Source organism: Leucopleurus acutus, assembly GCF_964270905.1.
Source record: "Leucopleurus acutus genome assembly, chromosome: 16".
In the NCBI taxonomy this organism is placed as follows: domain Eukaryota; kingdom Metazoa; phylum Chordata; class Mammalia; order Artiodactyla; family Delphinidae; genus Leucopleurus; species Leucopleurus acutus.
The window spans coordinates 30,219,097-30,239,226 of record NC_139158.1 but is presented as its reverse complement, the minus strand read 5'-3'; the positions used below and the strand labels follow the sequence as shown (position 1 = coordinate 30,239,226).

Genomic DNA, 20,130 nt, shown 5'->3' with positions numbered 1-20,130 from the left:
GCAAGTATGGCTGATAGACCAATAGTGGAGGTAGAATGGAATTTTTAAAATACTCAATCCAAGAGAAGGTGCAAAGAACAAATGACACTAAATAGAGAACAAATTACAGGATGGTAGATTTAAACCCAACCATATTAATAGTTAGAATAAGTATAGAGGGTCTAAACACTCCATTAAAAAGCACACATTGTTGGACTGGGTAACAAAACAAGACCCAACTATGTGACAACTACATGATGTATGTTAAATATAAATATATGGATAGGTTAAAATTAAAGGGACGTAAGAAGATAAGCCATGCAAAAACCTACAAACAGGGCTTCCCTGGTGGCGCAGTGGTTGAGGGTCCGCCTGCCGATTCAGGGGACACGGGTTCGTGCCCTGGTCCGGGAAGATCCCACATGCCGTGGAGTGGCTGGGCCTGTGAGCCATGGCCGCTGAGCCTGCGCGTCCGGAGCCTGTGCTCCGCAGCGGGAGGGGCCACAACAGTGAGGGACCCGCGTACCGCAAAAAACAAAAAGAAGCATACAAACACTAATCATAAGAAAGCTAGAGTGACTATATTATTATCAGATAGACTTCAGAACAAGGAATATTACCAGGGATAAAGAAGGCTGTTTCGTAACAGTAAAGCAATCATTCATCAGAAAGACACACTAAACCTACGTTTATGCATATAATAGTAGAACTTCAAAATTCCTGATATAAAAACTGATCGGACTGAAATTATAAGTAGACAATTATAATTGGAGGTTCCAACACTGCCTTCTCAGTAATTGATATAATATGTAGTCAGTAAAATTTTGGAAGCTTGGGCAATACTATCAACCAACTTAACCTACTTGACATTTATAGAACGCTCAAACCCAGCCACAAAAGAATACACATTCATTTTAAGTGCATATGAAACATCAGGTTCTGGACCACAAAACTAGTCTCAGTATATGTAAAAGTTTAGAGAACATACTCTGTATGATTACAGATACAATTAGATTAGTAATAGAAAGCTAGTTGGGAAATCCCTAGATATTTGGAAGCTAAAGATTACATTTCTAGATAACCCATGAGTCAAAGAAGAAATCAAAAGGAAGGTTTAAAAATATTTTGAACTGGGGCTTCTCTGGTGGCGCAGTGGTTGAGAGTCTGCCTGCCAATGCAGGGGACACGGGTTCGTGCCCTGGTCCGGGAAGATCCCACATGCCGTGGAGCGGCTGGGCCTGTGAGCCATGGCCGCTGAGCCTGCGTGTCCGGAGCCTGTGCTCCACAACGGGAGAGGCCACAGCAGTGAGAGGCCCGCATACCGCCAAAAAAAAAAAAAATTTGAACTGAATGAAAATGAAAACACAGCATATCAAAATCTGAGGAATGCAGCTGAAGCAGTGCTTAGAAGGAAATTGCTAGCATTAAATGTTTATAGTAGGAAAAATGGAAAGTCTAAAATGAATAATCTAAGATTCTACATTAAAAAGAGCAAATTAAACCCAAAGCAAGTAGATGACACTTCACTAGAGAAGATATGGGGATGGCAAATAAACACAAGACATCCTCAACATTGTTATTCATTAGGGAAGTTAAGACCACAATGAGATACCACAACACATCCACTAAAATGGCTAAAATGAAAACAACTGAAAATATACAAAGTGTTGGTGAGGATGTGGAGTGACCTGGAATTCTCATGTTTTGCTGGTAGGAGTGTAAAATGGTGAAATCACTTTGGAAGTGGTCTGGCAGTTTCTCAAAACATTAGCTATACTCTTAGCAAATGACACTATTATTCCACCTTTAGGTATTTATCCAAGACAAATGAAAACCTACATCTACACAAAGACTTTTACACAAATGTTCATAGCAATTTATTCATAATAGCACTGAACTATAAACAGTCCAAATGTCCATCAATAGATAAATAGGTTGTGGCATATCTATCTCTACAGCTAAGTACTACTACTCAACAATAAAAATGAACAAAATATTATTATATGCAACAACATTGATGAATCTCAGAAACAAAATGTTGGGCAAAAGAATTATACATACTGTGTGATTTGCTTTATGTCAAATTCTAGAAAAGGCCAATCTATAGTGACAACAGACCTGTGATTTCATGGGGCCAGCGGTGAGAGGGATTGAGAATGTTACCAAGACCAAGTTCATACTGCTCGCTGCACAACAGGCCAATAAATCAAGAGATGAATTGTTGGGTCAAGGAATGGTGACAGCAAACCGAGAAGATGGTGGACTAGTGTCCCAAAGAACCATCTTCTCCGAATTAGAATTCAGGCTTCTTTTATACTAAAAGAGGAAGGGTGTGTGGTTGGTTGCTACAAACGTCTTGGGGCTGGAATCCTTTGTTCTTGGCAGCTAGCTGTCCAGTAGGTCATTTCACAATATTGCTATAAACTTCCAACAAGACAAATGTTATTCTCTGTTCTACAACTTTTTACCTCTATTTAAATGGATAAGTGTTATACCTTTTAAGGTCAGGGCCTTGAGAAAGAGCTATCCTGTATATTTCAGGCTACCTGCAACATTTTTAACTTGTAGCAAAATCAATAGAATACAAAGGTTAAAGTAAAAGAAACAGATCCAATGTGGAGTCAGATTTGTTCTTCCATATTACCAGAAGGGACACTATTTGGGGTAATAAAAACATTCTGTCTTGATTTTGGTGGTGGTTTCACAACTGTAAATTTGTCAAAACCCAAAGAATGGCACATTTAAAATGGGTACATTTTGGGGACTTCCCTGGTGGTTCAGTGGTTAAGACTTCAACTTCCAATGTAGGGGGTGTGGGTTCGATCTCTGGTTGGGGAGCTAAGATCCCACATGCCTTGTGGCCAAAAAAACCAAAACATAAAACAGAAGCAATATTGTAACAAATTCAAGAAAGACTTTAAAAATGGTCCACATCATGGAAGCAACCTAAGTATCCATCGACAAATGAATGGATAAAGAAGATGTGGCACCTATATACAATGGAATATTACTCAGCCATAAAAAGAAACAAAATTGAGTTATTTGTAGTGAGATGGATGGACCTAGAGTCTCATACAGAGTGAAGTAAGTCAGAAACAGAAAAACAAATGCCGTATGCTAACACATATATATGGAATCTAAAAAAAAACAAAAAATGGTTCTGAAGAAATTGGAGCAAGAGCAAGACAGGAATAAAAATGCAGACGTAGAGAATGAACTTGAGACATGGTGAGGGGGAAGGGTAAGCTGGGACAAAGTGAGAGAGTGGCATGGACATATATACACTAACAAATGTAAAATAGCTAGCTACTGGGAAGCAGCCACATAGCACAGGGAGATCAGCTCGGTGCTTTGTGTCCACCTAGAGGGCTGGGATAGGGAGGGTGGGAGGGAGACACAAGAGGGAGGAGATATGGGGATATATGTATATGTATAGCTGACTCACTTTGTTATACGGCAGAAACTAACACACCATTGTAAAGCAAAATTATACTCCAATAAAGATGTTAAAAAAAAAAAAGGTCCACACCAAAAAAATCTAAAAAAATAAAATGGGTACATTTTATTGTATGTAAGTTATATCTGAATAGTTAATTTTTAAATACAAACTTTAAAAATCATGTCTATCATATAAATATTTACATAAGTGAACGTGCGTCTACATGTGCATATACATGCAGCAAAGGATCTGAAAGGTCAAACACCAAAGGGGTAAGTTGAGACCAGAGGCCACAATTCTCACCTAGCAGTTTAATGAGGAGGAACTTTAAAATAATCGGGTACTGTCTCCTGTTGCTTTGAGAATACAAAGTGCTAAAGTAACCATTACTGGACTTCCCTGGTGGCGCAGTGGTTAAGAATCCACCTGCCAATGCTGGGGACACGGGTTCGATCCCTGGTCCAGGAAGATCCCACATTGCCGCGGAGCAACTAAGCCTGTGCGCCACAACTACTGAGCCTGCGTTCTAGAGCCCGTGTGTCGCAACTACTGAGCCCACGTGCTGCAGCTACTGAAGCCTGCGCACCTAGAGCCTGTGCTTCACAACAAGAGAAGCCACCGTACTGAGAAGCCCACGCACCACAGCAAAGAGTAGCCCCCACTTGCTGCAACTAGAGAAAGCCCATGCACAGCAGCCAAGACCCAACACAGCCAAAAAAATAAAATAAATTTTAAAAAAGTAACCGTTACTCATTTTTATATAGATAAGGGTAAAAGCTGCAGAGTATTTACAAGACATTGACATTGGTGACACAAAGGATCTAAACATAAACTGGTTTGGGATAAAAATCCTGTTTTATCTCTTATCATAAAGTTGAGTTTCTGTCTTAGCCTGTTTTAATTTGCCAAGGGCTTGTTGACTTACTACCTTGAAAGAAGGAATGTTAGTTATGGGAAGTTATATCTATTAGAATTTTTTTTTGTATGAAACTGTTCACTTGAAAATTTAAAGGAGGTTATTTGTATCAGCTCTTGTGCATTGATTAAGCTGCAGATTATGATTTCACAAATTTAGTTCTAATTAACCAGTTATAAAAAGGGTGTATAGATTATCCTACAATTTGTAATTTTTAAATTTTATTTCTTATACAGCAGGTTCTTATTATGTTTTATACATATTAGTGTATATATGTCAATCCCAATCTCCCAGTTCATCCCACCACACACCCCCCTTTCCCCCCTTGGTGTCCATAGGTTTGTTCTCTACATCTGTGTCTCTATTTCTGTCTTGAAAATAGGTTTATCTGTACCATTTTTCTAGATTCCACATATATGCATTAATATATGATATTTGTTTTTCTCTTTCTGACTTACTTCACTCTGTATGACAGTCTCTAGGTCCATCCATGTCTCTACAAATGAACCAATTTCATTCCTTTTTATGGCTGAGTAATATTCCATTGTATATATGTGCCACATCTTCCTTATCCATTCATCTGTCAATGGACACTTAGGTTGCTTCCATGTTCTGGCTATAGTAAATAGAGCTGCAATGGACATTGTGGTACATGACTCTTTTTTTTTTTTTTTTTTGCGGTATGCGGGCCTCTCACTGTTGTGGCCTCTCCCGCTGCGGAGCAACATGACTCTTTTTGAATTATGGTTTTCTCAGGGTATGTGTCCAGTAGTGGGATTGCTGGGTCATATGGTAGTTCTATTTTTAGTTTTTTAAGGAACCTCCATACTGTTCTCCATAGTGGCTCTATCAATTTACATTCCTACCAACAGTGCAAGAGGGTTCCCTTTTCTCCTCATCCTCTCCAGCATTTGTTGTTTGTGGATTTTCTGATGATGCCCATTCTAACTGGTGGAGGTGATATCTCACTGTAGTTTTAATTTGCATTTCTCTAATGATTAGTGATGTTGAGCAGCTTTTCATATGCCTCTTGCCCATCTGTATGTCTTCTTTGGAGAGATGTCTATTTAGATCTTCTGCCCATTTTTTTATTGGGTTGTTTGTTTTTTTAACATTGAGCGGCATGAGCTGTTTATATATTTGAGATTAATCCTTCATCCGTTGGTTCATTTTCAAATATTTTCTCCTATTCTGAGGGTTGTCTTTTCGTTTTGTTTATACTTCCCTTTGCTGTGCAAAAGCTTTTACGTTTCATTAGGTCCCATTTATTTATGTTTGTTTTTATTTCCATTACTCTAGGAAGTGGGTCAAAAAAGATCTTGCTGTGATTTATGTCAAAGAGTGTTCTTCCTATGTTTTCCTCTAAGAGTTTTATAGTGTCCAGTCTTACATTTAGGTCTTTAATCCATTTTGAGTTTATTTTTGTGTATGGTGTTAGGGAATGTTCTAATTTCATTCTTTTACATGTAGCTGTCCAGTTTTCCCAGCACCACTTATTGAAGAGGCTATCTTTTCTCAATTGTGTATCCTTGCCTCCTTTATCATAGATTAGTTGACCATAGGTGCATGGGTTTATCTCTGGGCTTTCTATCCTGTTCCATTGAGCTGTATTTCTGTTTTTGTGCCAGTACCATATTGTCTTGATTACTGTAGCTTTGTAGTATAATCTGAAGTCAGGGAGTCTGATTCCTCCTGCTCCATTTTATTCCCTCAAGACTGCTTTGGGTATCCAGGGTCCTTTGTGTCTCCATACGTATTTTAAGATTTTTTGTTCTAGTTCTGTAAAAAATGTCACTGGTAATTTGATAGGGATTGCATTGATTCTGTAGATTGCTTTGAGTAGTATAGTCATTTTCACACTACTGATTCTTCCAAACCAAGCACATGGTATAGCTCTCCATCTGTTTGTGTTATCCTAGATTTCTTTCATCAGTGTCTTATAGTTTTCTGAGTACAGGTCTTTTACCTTCTTAGGTAGGTTTATTCGTAGGTATTTTATTCTTTTTGTTGCAATGGTAAATGGGATTGTTTCCTTAATTTCTCTTTCTGATCTCTTGTTAGTGTATAGGAATGCAAGAGATTTCTTTGCATTAATTTTGTATCCTGCAACTTTACCGAATTCATTGATTAGCTCTAGTAGTTTTCTGGTGGCATCGTTAGGATTCTCTATGTTAGTATCATGTCATCTGCAAGCAGTGACAGTTTTCTTCCAATTTGTATTCCTTTTATTTCTTTTTCTTCTCTGATTGCTGTGTCTGGGACTTTGAAAGTGGTGAGAGTGGACATACATTTGTTGTTTCTCATCTTAGAGGAAATGCTTTCAGTTTTTCACCATTGAGAATGATGTTTGCTATGGGTTTGTTGTATATGGCCTTTATTATGTTAGTTTCCCTCTATGCCCACTTTCTGGAGAGTTTTTATCATACATGGGTGTTGAATTTTGTCAAAAGCTTTTTCTGCATCTATTGAGATCATATGGTTTTTATTCAATTTGTTAATATGGTGTATCACACTGATTGATATGCCTATATTGAAGAATCCTTGTATCCCTGTGACAAATCCCACTTGATCATGGTGTGTGATCCTTTTAACTTGTTGTTGGATCCTGTTTGCTAGTATTTTGTTGAGGATTTTTGCACCTATATCCATCAATGATATTGGTCTGTAATTTTCTTTTTTTGTAGTATCTCTGGTTTTGGTATCAGAGTGATGGTGGCCTTGTAGAATAAGTTTGGGAGTGTTCCTTCCCCTGCAGTTTTTTGGAAGAGTTTGAGAAGGATGGGTCTTAGCTCTTCTCTAAATGTTTGATAGAATTCACCTGTGAAGCCATCCGGTCCTAGACAGTCCTGGACTTTGGTTTGTTGGAAGATTTTTAATCACAGTTTCAATTTCATTACTTGTGATTGGTCTGTTCATATTTTCTACTTCTTCCTGGTTCAGTCGTGGAAGGTTATATCTTTCTAAGAATTTGTCCATTTCTTCCACGTTGTCCATTTTAATGGCATAGAGTTGCTTGTAGTAGTCACTTATGATGCTTTATATTTCTGCTATGTCCATTGTAACTTCTCCTTTTTCATTTCTAATTTTATTTTATTTTATTTTATTTACATCTTTACTGGAGTATAATTGCTTTACAATGGTATGTTAGTTTCTGCTTTATAACAAAGTGAATCAGTTATACATATGTTCCCATATCTTTTCCCTCTTGCATCTCCCTCCCTCCCACCCTCCTTATCCCACCCCTCCAGGCGGTCACAAATCACCGAGCTGATCTCCCTGTGCTATGCGGCTGCTTCCCACTAGCTATCTACCTTACAGTTGGTAGTGTATATATGTCCATGCCTCTCTCTCGCTTTGTCAGAGCTTACGTTTCCCCCTCCCCATATCCTCAAGTCCATTCTCTAGTAGGTCTGTGTCTTTATTCCTGTCTTACCCCCAGAATCTTCATGACTTATTTTTTCTTAAATTCCATACATATGTGTTAGCATACAGTATTTGTCTTTCTCTTTCTGACTTACTTCACTCTGTATGACAGACTCTAGGTCTATCCACCTCATTACACATAGCACAATTTCGTTTCTTTTTATGGCTGAGTAATATTCCATTGTATATATGTGCCACATCTTCTTTATCCATTCATCTGATGATGGACACTTAGGTTGTTTCCATCTCTGGGCTATTGTAAATAGAGCTGCAATGAACATTTTGGTACATGAATCTTTTTGAATTATGGTTTTCTCAGGGTATATGCCCAGTAGTGGGATTGCTGGGTCATATGGTAGTTCTATTTGTAGTTTTTTAAGGAACCTCCATACTGTTCTCCATAGTGGCTGTACCAATTCACATTCCCACCAGCAGTGCAAGAGTGTTCCCTTTTCTCCACACCCTCTCCAGCATTTATTGTTTCTAGATTTTTTGATGATGGCCATTCTGACTGGTGTGAGATGATATCTCATTGTAGTTTTGATTTGCATTTCTCTAATGATTAATGATGTTGAGCATTCTTTCATGTGTTTGTTGGCAGTCTGTATATCTTCTATGGAGAAATGTCTGTTTAGGTCTTCTACCCATTTTTGGATTGGGTTGTTTGTTTTTTTGTTATTGAGCTGCATGAGCTGCTTATAAATTTTGGAGGTTAATCCTTTGTCAATTGCTTCATTTGCAAATATTTTCTCCCATTCTGAGGGTTGTCTTTTGGTCTTGTTTATGGTTTCCTTTGCTGTGCAAAAGCTTTGAAGTTTCATTAGGTCCCATTTGTTTATTTTTGTTTCTATTTCCATTTCTCTGGGAGGTGGGTCAGAAAGGATCTTGCTGTGATTTATGTCATAGAGTGTTCTGCCTATGCTTTCCTCTAAGAGTTTGATAGTTTCTGGCCTTACATTTAGGTCTTTAATCCATTTTGAGCTTATTTTTGTGTATGGTGTTAGGGAGTGATCTAATCTCATACTTTTACATGTACCTGTCCAGTTTTCCCACCACCACTTATGGAAGAGGCTGTCCTTTCTCCACTGTACATTCCTGCCTCCTTTATCAAAGATAAGGTGACCATATGTGCGTGGGTTTATCTCTGGGCTTTCTATCCTGTTCCATTGATCTATCTTTCTGTTTTTGTGCCAGTACCATACTGTCTTGATTACTGCAGCTTTGTAGTATAGTCTGAAGTCAGGGAGCCTGATTCTGCCAGCACCGTTTTTCGTTCTCAAGATTGCTTTGGCTATTCGGGGTCTTTTGTGTTTCCATACAAATTGTGAAATTTTTTGTTCTAGTTCTGTGAAAAATGCCATTGGTAGTTTGATAGGGATTGCATTGATTCTGTAGATTGCTTTGGGTAGTAGAGTCATTTTCACAATGTTGATTCTTCCAATCCAAGAACATGGTATATCTCTCCATCTATTTGTATCATCTTTAATTTCTTTCATCAGTGTCTTATAATTTTCTGCATACAGGTCTTTTGTCTCCTTAGGTAGGTTTATTCCTAGATATTTTATTCTTTTTGTTGCAGTGGTAAATGGGAGTGTTTTCTTGATTTCACTTTCAGATTTTTCATCATTAGTGTATAGGAATGCCAGAGATTTCTGTGCATTTAATTTTGTATCCTGCTACTTTACCAAATTCATTGATTAGCTCTAGTAGTTTTCTGGTAGCATCTTTAGGATTCTCTGTGTATAGTATCATGTCATCTGCAAACAGTGACAGCTTTACTTCTTCTTTTCCAATTTGGATTCCTTTTATTTCCTTTTCTTCTCTGATTGCTGTGGCTAAAATTTCCAAAACTATGTTGAATAAGATTGGTGAGAGTGGGCAACCTTGTCTTGTTCCTGATCTTAGTGGAAATGCTTTCAGTTTTTCACCATTGAGGACAATGTTGGCTGTGGGTTTGTCATATATGGCCTTTATTATGTTGAGGAAAGTTCCCTCTATGCCTACTTTTTGCAGGGTTTTTATCATAAATGGGTATTGAATTTTGTCAAAAGCTTTCTCTGCATCTATTGAGATGATCATATGGTTTTTCTCCTTCAATTTGTTAATATGGTGTATCACATTGATTGATTTGCGTATATTGAAGAATCCTTGCATTCCTGGAATAAACCCCACTTGATCATGGTGTATGATCCGTTTAATGTGCTGTTGGATTCTGTTTGCTAGTATTTTGTTGAGGATTTTTGCATCTATGTTCATCAGTGGTATTGGCCTGTAGTTTTCTTTCTTTGTGACATCCTTGTCTGGTTTTGGTATCAAGGTGATGGTGGCCTCATAGAATGAGTTTGGGAGTGTTCCTCCCTCTGCTATATTTTGGAAGAGTTTGAGAAGGATAGGTGTTAGCTCTTCTCTAAATGTTTGATAGAATTCGCCTGTGAAGGCATCTGGTCCTGGGCTTTGTTTGTTGGAAGATTTTTAATCACAGTTTCAATTTCAGTGCTTGTGATTGGTCTGTTCATATTTTCTATTTCTTCCTGATTCAGTCTTGGCAGGTTGTGCATTTCTAAGAATTTTTCCATTTCTTCCAGGTTGTCCATTTTATTGGCATAGAGTTGCTTGTAGTAATCTTTCACGATCTTTTTTATTTCTGCAGTGTCAGTTGTTACTTCTCCTTTTTCATTTCTAATTCTATTGATTTGAGTCTTCTCCCTTTTTTCTTGATGAGTCTGGCTAATGGTTTATCAATTTTGTTTATCTTCTCAAAGAACCAGCTTTTATTTTTATTGATCTTTGCTATCGTTTCCTTCATTCTTTTTCATTTATTTCTGATCTGATTTTAATGATTTCTTTCCTTCTACTAACTTTGGGTTTTTTTTGTTCTTCTTTCTCTAATTGCTTTAGGTGCAAGGTTAGGTTGTTTATTCGAGATGTTTCCTGTTTCTTAAGGTAGGATTGTATTGCTATAATCTTCCCTCTTAGAACTGCTTTTGCTGCATCCCATAGATTTTGGGTCGTTGTGTCTCCATTGTCATTTGTTTCTAGGTAATTTTTTATTTCCTCTTTGATTTCTTCAGTGATCACTTCGTTATTAAGTAGTGTATTGTTTAGCCTCCATGTGTTTGTATTTTTTACAGATCTTTTCCTGTAATTGATATCTAGTCTCATAGCATTGTGGTGGGAAAAGATACTTGAAACACTTTCAATTTTCTTAAATTTACCAAGGCTTGACTTGTGACCCAAGATATGATCTATCCTGGAGAATGTTCCATGAGCACTTGAGAAAAATGTGTATTCTGTTGTTTTTGGATGGAATGTCCTATAATTATCAAGTAAGTCCATCTTTTTAATGTATCATTTAAAGCTTGTGTTTCCTTATTTATTTTCATTTTGGATGATCTGTCCATTGGTGAAAGTGGGGTGTTAAAATCCCCTACTGTGAATGTGTTACTGTCGATTTCCCCTTTTATGGCTGTTAGTATTTGCCTTATGTATTGAGGTGCTCCTATGTTGGGTGCATAAATATTTACAATTGTTATATCTTGTTCTTGGATTGATCCCTTGATCATTATGTAGTGTCCTTCTTTGTCTCTTCTAATAGTCTTTATTTTAAGGTCTATTTTGTGTGATATGAGAATTGCTACTCCAGCTTTCTTTTGGTTTCCATTTGCATGAAATATCTTTTTCCATCCCCTTACTTTCAGTCTGTATGTGTCTCTAGGTCTGAAGTGGGTCTCTTGTAGACAGCAAATATATGGGTCTTGTTTTTATATCCATTCAGCCAACCTGTGTCTTTTGGTGGGAGCATTTAGTCCATTTACATTTAAGGTAATTATCGATATGTATGTTCCTATTCCCATTTTCTTAATTGTTTTGGGTTCGTTATTGTAGGTCTTTTCCTTCTCTCATGTTTCTTGCCTAGAGAAGTTCCTTTAGCAGTTGTTGTAGAGCTGGTTTGGTGGTGTTGAACTCTCTCAGCTTTTCCTTGTCTGTAAAGGTTTTAATTTCTCCATCAAATCTGAATGAGATCCTTGCTGGGTAGAGTAATCTTGGTTGCAGGATTTACTCCTTCATCACTTTAAATATGTCCTGCCAGTCCCTTCTGGCTTGCAGAGTTTCTGCTGAAAGATCAGCTGTTAACCTTATGGGGATTCCCTTGTGTGTTATTTGTTGTTTTTCCCTGGCTGCTTTTAATATGTTTTCTTTGTATTTAATTTTTGACAGTTTGATAAATATGTGTCTTGGCGTATTTCTCCTTGGGTTTATCCTGTATGGGACTCTCTGTGCTTCCCGGACTTGATTAACTATTTCCTTTCCCATATTAGGGAAGTTTTCAATCAAGAGATTCAATAATCTCTTCAAATATTTTCTCAGTCCCTTTCTTTTTCTCTTCTTCTTCTGGAACCCCTATAATTCGAATGTTGGTGTGTTTAATGTTGTCCCAGAGGTCTCTGAGACTGTCCTCAGTTCTTTTCATTCTTTTTTCTTTATTCTGCTCTGCAGTAGTTATTTCCACTGTTTTTATCTTCCAGGTCACTTATCCGTTCTTCTGCCTCAGTTATCTGCTATTGATCCCATCTAGAGTGTTTTTAATTTCATTTAATGTGTTGTTCATTGTTGCTTGTTTCATCTTTAGTTCTTCTAGGTCCTTTTTAAATGTTTCTTGCATTTTGTCCATTCTATTTCCAAGATTGGGGATCATCTTTACTATCTTTATTCTGAATTCTTTTTCTGGTAGACTGCCTATTTCCTCTTCATTTGTTAGGTCTGGTGGGTTTTTATCTTGCTCCTTCATCTTCTATGTGTTTTTCTGTCTTCTCATTTTGCTTATCTTACTGTGTTTGGGGTCTCCTTTTTGCAGGCTGTAGGTTCATAGTTCCTGTTGTTTTTGGTGTCTGTCCCCAGTGGCTAAGATTGGTTCAGTGGGTTATGTCGGCTTCCTGGTGGAGGGGACTAGTGCCTGTGTTCTGGTGGATGAGGCTGGATCTTGTCTTTCTGTTGGGCAGGTCCATGTCTGGTGGTGTGTTTTGGGGTGTCTGTGGACTTATTATGATTTTAGGCAGCCTCTCTGCTAATGGGTGGGGTTGTGTTCCTGTCTTGCTAGTTGTTTGGCATAGGATGTCCAGCATCCAGCACTGTAGCTTGCTGGTCATTGAGTGAAGCTGGGTGCTGGTGTTGAGATGATCTCTGGGAGATTTTTGCCGTTTGATAGTATGTGGAGCTGGGAGGTCTCTTGTGGACCAGTGTCCTGAAGTTGGCTCTCCCACCTCAGAGGCACAGCACTGACTCCTGGCTGCAGCACCAAGAGCCTTTCATCCACACGGCTCAGAATAAAAGGGAGAAAAAGTAGAAAGAAAGAAGTAGTAGAAGTAGAAAGAAAGGAGGGAGGGAGGGAGGAAGGAAGGAAGGAAGGAAAAAAAGAAAGAAGATAAAGTAACATAAAGTAAGATAAAATATAATAAAATTATTAAAATAAAAAATAATTAAGAGAAAAAAATTTTTAAAAAAAAGATGGATGGATAGAACCCTAGGACAAATGGTGGAAGCAAAGCTATACAGACAAAATCTCACACAGAAGCATACACATACACACTCACAAAAAGAGGAAAAGGGGAAAAAATCATAAATCTTGCTCTCAAAGTCCACCTCCTCAATTTGGGATGACTCGTTGTCTATTCATGTATTCCACAGATGCAGGGTACATCAAGTTGATTGTGGAGCTTTAATCCGCTGCTCCTGAGGCTGCTGAGATTTCCCTTTCTCTTCTTTGTTCGCACAGCTCCCAGGGGCTCAGCTTTGGATTTGACCCCGCCTCTGCATGTAGGTCGCCGGAGTGCGTCTGTTCTTCGCTCAGACAGGACGGGGTTAAAGGAGCAGCTGATTCAGGGGCTCTGGTTCACTCAGGCCAGGGGGAGGGTGGTCCATGGAGTGTGGGGGGAACCTGCGGCAGCAGAGACCGGCGTGACGTTGCACCAGCCTGAGGTGAGCCGTGCATTCTCCCGGGGGAGTTGTCCCTGGATCCCGGCACCCTGGCAGTGGCAGGCTGCACAGGCTCCCCGCAGGGGAGGTGGGGATAGTGACCTGTGCTCGCACACAGGCTTCTTGGTGGCGGCAGCAGCAGCCTTAGCGTCTCATGCCCGTCTCTGGGGTCCGTGCTTTTAGCCGCGGCTCGCGCCCATCTCTGGAGCTCCTTTAAGCAGCACTCTTAATCCCCTCTCCTCGTGTACCAGGAAACAAAGAGGGAAGAAAAAGTCTCTTGCCTCTTCGGCAGGTCCAGACTTTTCCCAGATTCCCTCCCAGCTAGCCGTGGTGCACTAACCCCCTGCAGGCTGTGTTCACACCGCGAACCCCAGTCCTCTCCCTGGGCTCTGACCGAAGCCCGAGCCTCAGCTCCCAACCCCGCCCGCCCCAGCAGGTGAGCAGACAAGCCTCTCTGGCTGGTGAGTGCCGGTCGGCCCTGATCCTCTGTGTGGAAATCTCTCCGCTTTGTCCCCCGCACCCCTGTTGCTGTGCTCTCCTCCGCGGCTCTGAAGCTTTCCCCCTCCGCCACCTGCAGTCTTCGCCCGCGAAGGGGCTTCCTAGTGTGTGGAAACCTTTCCTCCTTCACAGCTCCCTCCCACTGGTGCAGGTCCGGTCCCTCTCCTTTGGTCTCTGTTTATTCTTTATCTTTTTCCCTACCCAGGTACCTGGGGGGTTTCTTGCCTCTTGGGAGGTCTGAGGTCTTCTGCCAGCGTCAGTAGGTGTTCTGTAGGAGTTATTCCACGTGTAGATGTATTTCTGGTGTATCTGTGGGAAGAAGGTGATCTCCGCGTCTTACTCTTCCGCCATCTTCCCGGAAGCCTCTCTAATTTTATTGATTTGAGTCCTCTCCCTCTTTTTCTTGTTGAGTCTGGCTAAAGGTTTATCAATTTTATTTATCTTTTCAAAGAACCAGCTTTTAGTTTTATTGATCTTTGCTATTGTTTTCTTTGTTTCTATTTCATTTATTTCTGCTCTGATCTTTATGATTTCTTTCCTTCTACTAATTTTGTGTTTTGTTTGTTCTTCTTTCTGTAGATCCTTTAGGTGTAAGGTTAGATTGTTTGAAATTTTTCTTGTTTCTTGAGGAAGGATTGTATAGCTATCAACTTCCCTCTTAGAACTGCTTTTGCTGCATCCTATAGGTTTTGGATCGTCATGTTTTCATTGTCATTTGTCTCTGGGTATTTTTTGATTTCCTCTTTGATTTCTTCAGTGATCTCTTGGTTATTTAGTAATGTATTGTTTTTCCTCCATGTGTTTGTGTTTTTTTACATTTTTTCCCTGTAATTTATTTCTAATCTCCAAGCATTGTGGTTAGAAAAGATGTTTGATATGATTTCAATTTTCTTAAATTTACCGAGCCTTGATTTGTGACCCAAGATGTGATCTATCCTAGAGAATGTTCCGTGTGCACTTGAGAAGAAAGTGTAATCTGCTGTTTTTGGATGGAATGTCCTATAAATATATATTAAATCTATCTGGTCTAATGTGTCATTTAAAGCTTGTGTTTCCTTATTAATTTTCTGTCTCGATTATTTGTCCATTGGTGTAAGTGAGGTGTTGAAGTCCCCCACTATTATTGTGTAACTGTCGATTTCCTCTTTTATAGGTGTTAACAGTTGCCTTATGTATTGAGGTGCTCCTATGTTGGGTGCATATATATTTAAAATTGTTATATCTTCTTCCTGGATTGATCCCTTGATTGTTATGTAGTGTCCTTCCTTGTCTCTTGTAACATTCTTTATTTTAAATTCTGTTTTATCTGATATGAGTATTGCTACTCCAGCTTTCTTTTGATTTCCATTTACATGGAATATCTTTTTCTATCCCCTCACTTTCAGTCTGTATGTGTCCCTGGGTCTGAAGTGAGTCTCTTGTAGACAGCATATATATGGGTCTTGTTTTTGTATCCATTCAGTGAGCCTGTGTCTTTTGGTTGGAGCATTTAATCCATTCACGTTTAAGGTAATTATTGATATGTATGTTCCTATTATCATTTTCTTGTTATGGGTTTGTTTCTGTAGGTCATTTTCTTCTTTTGTGTTTCCCACTTAGAGAAGTTCCTTTAGCATTTGTTGTAGAGCTGGTTTGGTGGTGCTGAATTCTCTTAGCTTTTGCTTGTCTGTAAAGCTTTTGATTTCTCCATCAAACCTAAAGAGATCCTTGCCGGGTAGAGTAATCTTGGTTGTAGGTTCTTCCCTTTCATCGCTTTAAATATATCATGCCACTCCCTTCTGGCTTGTAGAGTTTCTGCTGAGAAATCAGCTGTTATCCTTATGGGAGTTCCCTTGTATGTTACTTGTCATTTTTCCCTTGTTGCTTTCAGTAAGTTTTCTTTGTCTTTAGTTTTTGTCAGTTTGATTACTGTGTGTCTCAGCATGTTTCTCCTTGGGTCTATCCTGCCTGGGACTCTGTGCTTCCTGGACTTGGCTGGCTATTTACTTTCCTATGTTAGGGAAGTTTTTGACTGTAATCTCTTCAAACAGTTTCTCGGGTCCTTTCTATCTTCTCCTTCTGGGACCCCTATAATGAGAATGTTGGTGCATTTAATGTTGTCCCAGAGGTCTCTTAAGCTGTCTTCATTTCTTTTCATTTTCTTTTCTTTATTTTGTTCCATGGCGGTGAATGCCACCATTCGTCTCCCAGGTTACTTATCTGTTCTGCCTCAGTTTTTCTGCCATTGATTGTTTCTAGTTCATTTTTCATTTCAGTTATTGTATTGTTCATCTCTGTTTGTTTGTTCTTTAATTCTTCTAGGTCTTTATTAAACATTTCTTGCATCTTCTCGATCTTTGCCTCCATTCTTTTTCCGAGGTCCTGGATCATCTTCATTATCATTATTCTGAATTCTTTTTCTGGATGGTTGCCTATTTCCACTTCATTTAGTTCTTTTTCTGGGGTTTTATCTTGTTTCTTCATCTGGTACATAGTCCTCTGCCTTTTCGTTTTGTCTGTCTTTCTGTGAATATGGTTTTCGTTCCACAGGCTGCAGAATTGTAATTCTTCTTGCTTCTGCTGTCTGCCCTCTGGTGGTTGAGGCTATCTAAGAGGCTTGTGCAAGCTTCCTGATGGAAGGGACTGGTGGTGGGTAGAGCTGAGTGTTGCTCTGTTGGGCAGAGCTCAGTAAAACTTTAATCTGCTTGTCTGCTGATAGGTGGGGCTGGGTTCCCTCACTGTTGGTTGTTTGGCCTGAGGCGACCCAGCACTGGAGCCTACCCGGCTCTTTGGTGGGGCTAATGGTGGACTCTGGGAGGGCTCATGCCAAGGAGTATTTCCCAGAACTTCTGCTGCCAGTGTCCTTGTCCCCACGGTGAGCCACAGCCACCCCCCGCCTCTGCAGGAGACCCTCCAACACTAGCAGGTAGGTCTGGTTCAGTCTCCTGTGGGGTCACTGCTCCTTCCTCTGGGTCCTGATGTGCACACTACTTTGTGTGTGCCCTCCAAGAGGGGAGTCTCTGTTTCCCCCAGTCCTGTCGAATTCTGCAATCAAATCCCACTAGCCTTCAAAGTGTGATTCTCTAGGAATTCCTCCCCCCATTGCCAGACCCCCAGGTTGGGAAGCTGGACATGGGGCTCAGACCCTTCACTCCAGTGGATGGTCTCCTGTGGTATAATTGTTCTCCAGTTTGTGAGTCACCACCTAGCGGTTATGAGATTTGATTTTATTGTGATTGCGCCCCTCCTACCGCCTCATTGCGGCTTCTCCTTTGTCTTTGGATGTGGGGGTATCTTTTTTGGTGAGTTCCAGTGTCTTCCTGTCAATGAGTGTTCAGCAGTTAGTTGTGGTTCTGCTGCTCTCGCAAGAGGGAGTGAGCACACATCCTTTTACTCTGCCATTTTGAACCAATCTCTCATGCATCGATTCTCTTACAATTAAAAGCGTAAAATCATTACCTTTACAAAAACGTATTTTAACACCAGTAAATAAAGCGATTAATAAACTATCTTTGAAACAGTGCAGAATCTCAATTATCCTTGTCAGTTAAAAGAAAAATACAAGTAAAAAATTTTATTGGGGGAGATTCTTAAAGTATGTTAAACAGTTACATCACTGCACACACAGTGGATTAAAAATGATTTTTGCTGCTTATTAGATATGTTCAAACTTCTGAAATTTTTAGCTGTCTGGTCCTATTACTTTCCAACATGGAGGCACTTTTCTTACTATCCCCATGATACTTTCCCCAGTTGTCCTCAAACCATTCTTGTGCCTACTAAACCTTCTTTCTCTCCCTCACACCCACATTTTCTCTATTTTCCTCCTTTTCTTCTTCTAACCATCTCTCTTTCTTCCATTCTCTCTTCTGTCTCTCCTCCCGCCCCCTCCCTTTCAGCAGTCCACAATTGATGTCTAATTCCCTCTAGGCTACCATGGGATACCTCCAACCCCAGCCTGCATGAGTTTTAGTTTGAATTCCTAGGCCTTGTTTGTATCACACATTCTTATAGGATTGTAAACAGTTCTGTGTTTGCAAACATCCTTGTTGACCTAACAGAGCAAAATCTGCCTCTAAGACTGCTAAGCAGGAATCCCTCTACCATGGGTAATTTTTCCTAGTTCCCAGTTGCATCATGACATTAGTGTTTACCTTGAGGAATTTTTGTCACATTAAAGAAAAATTATCTATATTTGATACCTTTGCATATCAAAAGTTATCTTCTTATTTCACAGTTTTATAATTTTAGTTCACATTTAATTACTACCCAAGATGTAAACTACTGTTTGCTTTAAAGGCTATGGGACTGATTATTGTAGATACATTTTACTTTTAAACCTTCTGTTGTTCACAGAAAGTCCAGTATCCATGCTTGAGTCACCTACGAAAGCTATTTCAATCTCAAAAGAGACAACCCCAGAGGCACAAAATGCAGCCCAGGTACTGATATGAAATGTTCTGTAAGGGATATTCATTCCAAATTGAGTGGAAGTATCCATTTTACTCATAAAGAAACATTTGGGTTACATTTCATCTTAGAAAGCACTTTAATATGCTTTTTCAAATGTGCTATTGTGAGTCTACTTATTTACTCAATTAAAATAATTTAATTGAATTTTCCAGAAGCTACAGAATTAGAACAACTACATTTTTTAGTCCAACAAATTGGAAAAGATTTTTAAGAATAATAACCATTGTTGATGAAGGTGGATGGAAATGGGTGTTCTCCTACAGTCACACTTTTCATGTTTGGGAACACAGGTTTGGAAATGAGATGGAATATTTCTCCAGAATGTCTGGGCCCTAACCCATTCTGGATTAGTGATATTCCAGAGTGTAGAGATCTTAACTCTTAAAGAAGCTTATGCTTGAAAGAAACTGGATCCAGCCTCACGTATCCTTGAAGCATCCTTTTGTTCTTATGATTTTGATAAATGGATTGAGGAATGGGAAATATATATTGTAGAACTGCAGTTGACCACTTAAAAAAAATCAGAACCCACCAATTCAGCTTGCTAAACTTTTTATAAATGTGTTTTAGGTTCTTGAATCCTTTGAGCACCTGCCACCTCTCCCAGAACTACCACCACTACTACCCGAACTGGTAGACAAAATCCGAGACACACTTCCTCCCCAGAAGCCTGAGCTCAAAGTAAAACGGGTGCTGAGACCCAAGGGCATTGCCCTGACTTGGAACATAACCAAAATCAATCCCAAGTGTGCCCCCGTGGAAAGCTACCACATCTTCCTGTGCCATGACATCCCTAATAATAAGATGAGCTGGAAGAAAGTTGGAGAAATTAAAGCTTTACCACTCCCAATGGCCTGTACTTTATCTCATTTTTTAACTTCCAACAAATATTATTTTACTGTCCAGTCAAAAGACATTTTTGGGCGATATGGACCATTTTGTGATATAAAATCTATTCCTGGGTTTTCTGAAAATCTTACCTAAAAGTAAGAAAAGTATTTGATAATTATATATTGTACTACATTTTTTTTTCATACATCAGTTGTTTGTTTACAATGGTTCTCTAACCCTATTCAATGTCTTAAAGGGCCAGTTCAGATTGTGAACCCTTTATACAGGGACAGTCCTCTTCCCTATGTTGTAAGTGGCCTCTAGTTTCATGAATTTCTGATTTGCATTCAATAAATACTTCCAATGGATATGTTCTAAGACATACACCATCATGGACCCATGTTGCTAAGCTGTGTTAGTTACAATACATTCGGTAACTATGGAGCTGCTGCTTCTATCAGAAGCCCTAGGATGCAAGCAACCACTATTTCCTCTCTTGAATATCAGCTTTTGGTGACCTGCTTGTGGTCAGTATAGGTACAGGAAAATTCAGCTCTTTACTGAGGCCAGATCATCCTTGGGGTGCATCTACACCAAGATTTTATGAAAATATGTCTTC

At 39.3% G+C, this 20,130-nt stretch overlaps 1 protein-coding gene across 2 annotated transcripts in view; it reads left to right on the top strand.

The window, feature by feature from the left end:
- The window catches only part of ATF7IP2 (activating transcription factor 7 interacting protein 2), a gene marked incomplete at its 3' end in the record, with an annotated part of 74,498 nt that extends 54,834 nt beyond the window's left edge, over nucleotides 1–19,664 (top strand). For both annotated transcript variants that reach the window (XM_082857534.1, XM_082857535.1), the window contains 2 exons: nucleotides 18,564–18,649; nucleotides 19,251–19,664. In XM_082857534.1, the coding sequence (XP_082713660.1) occupies nucleotides 18,564–18,649; nucleotides 19,251–19,664 (500 nt within the window). The remainder of the gene's footprint in view (nucleotides 1–18,563; nucleotides 18,650–19,250) is intronic.
- Between the last annotated feature and the right edge of the window lie 466 nt (nucleotides 19,665–20,130).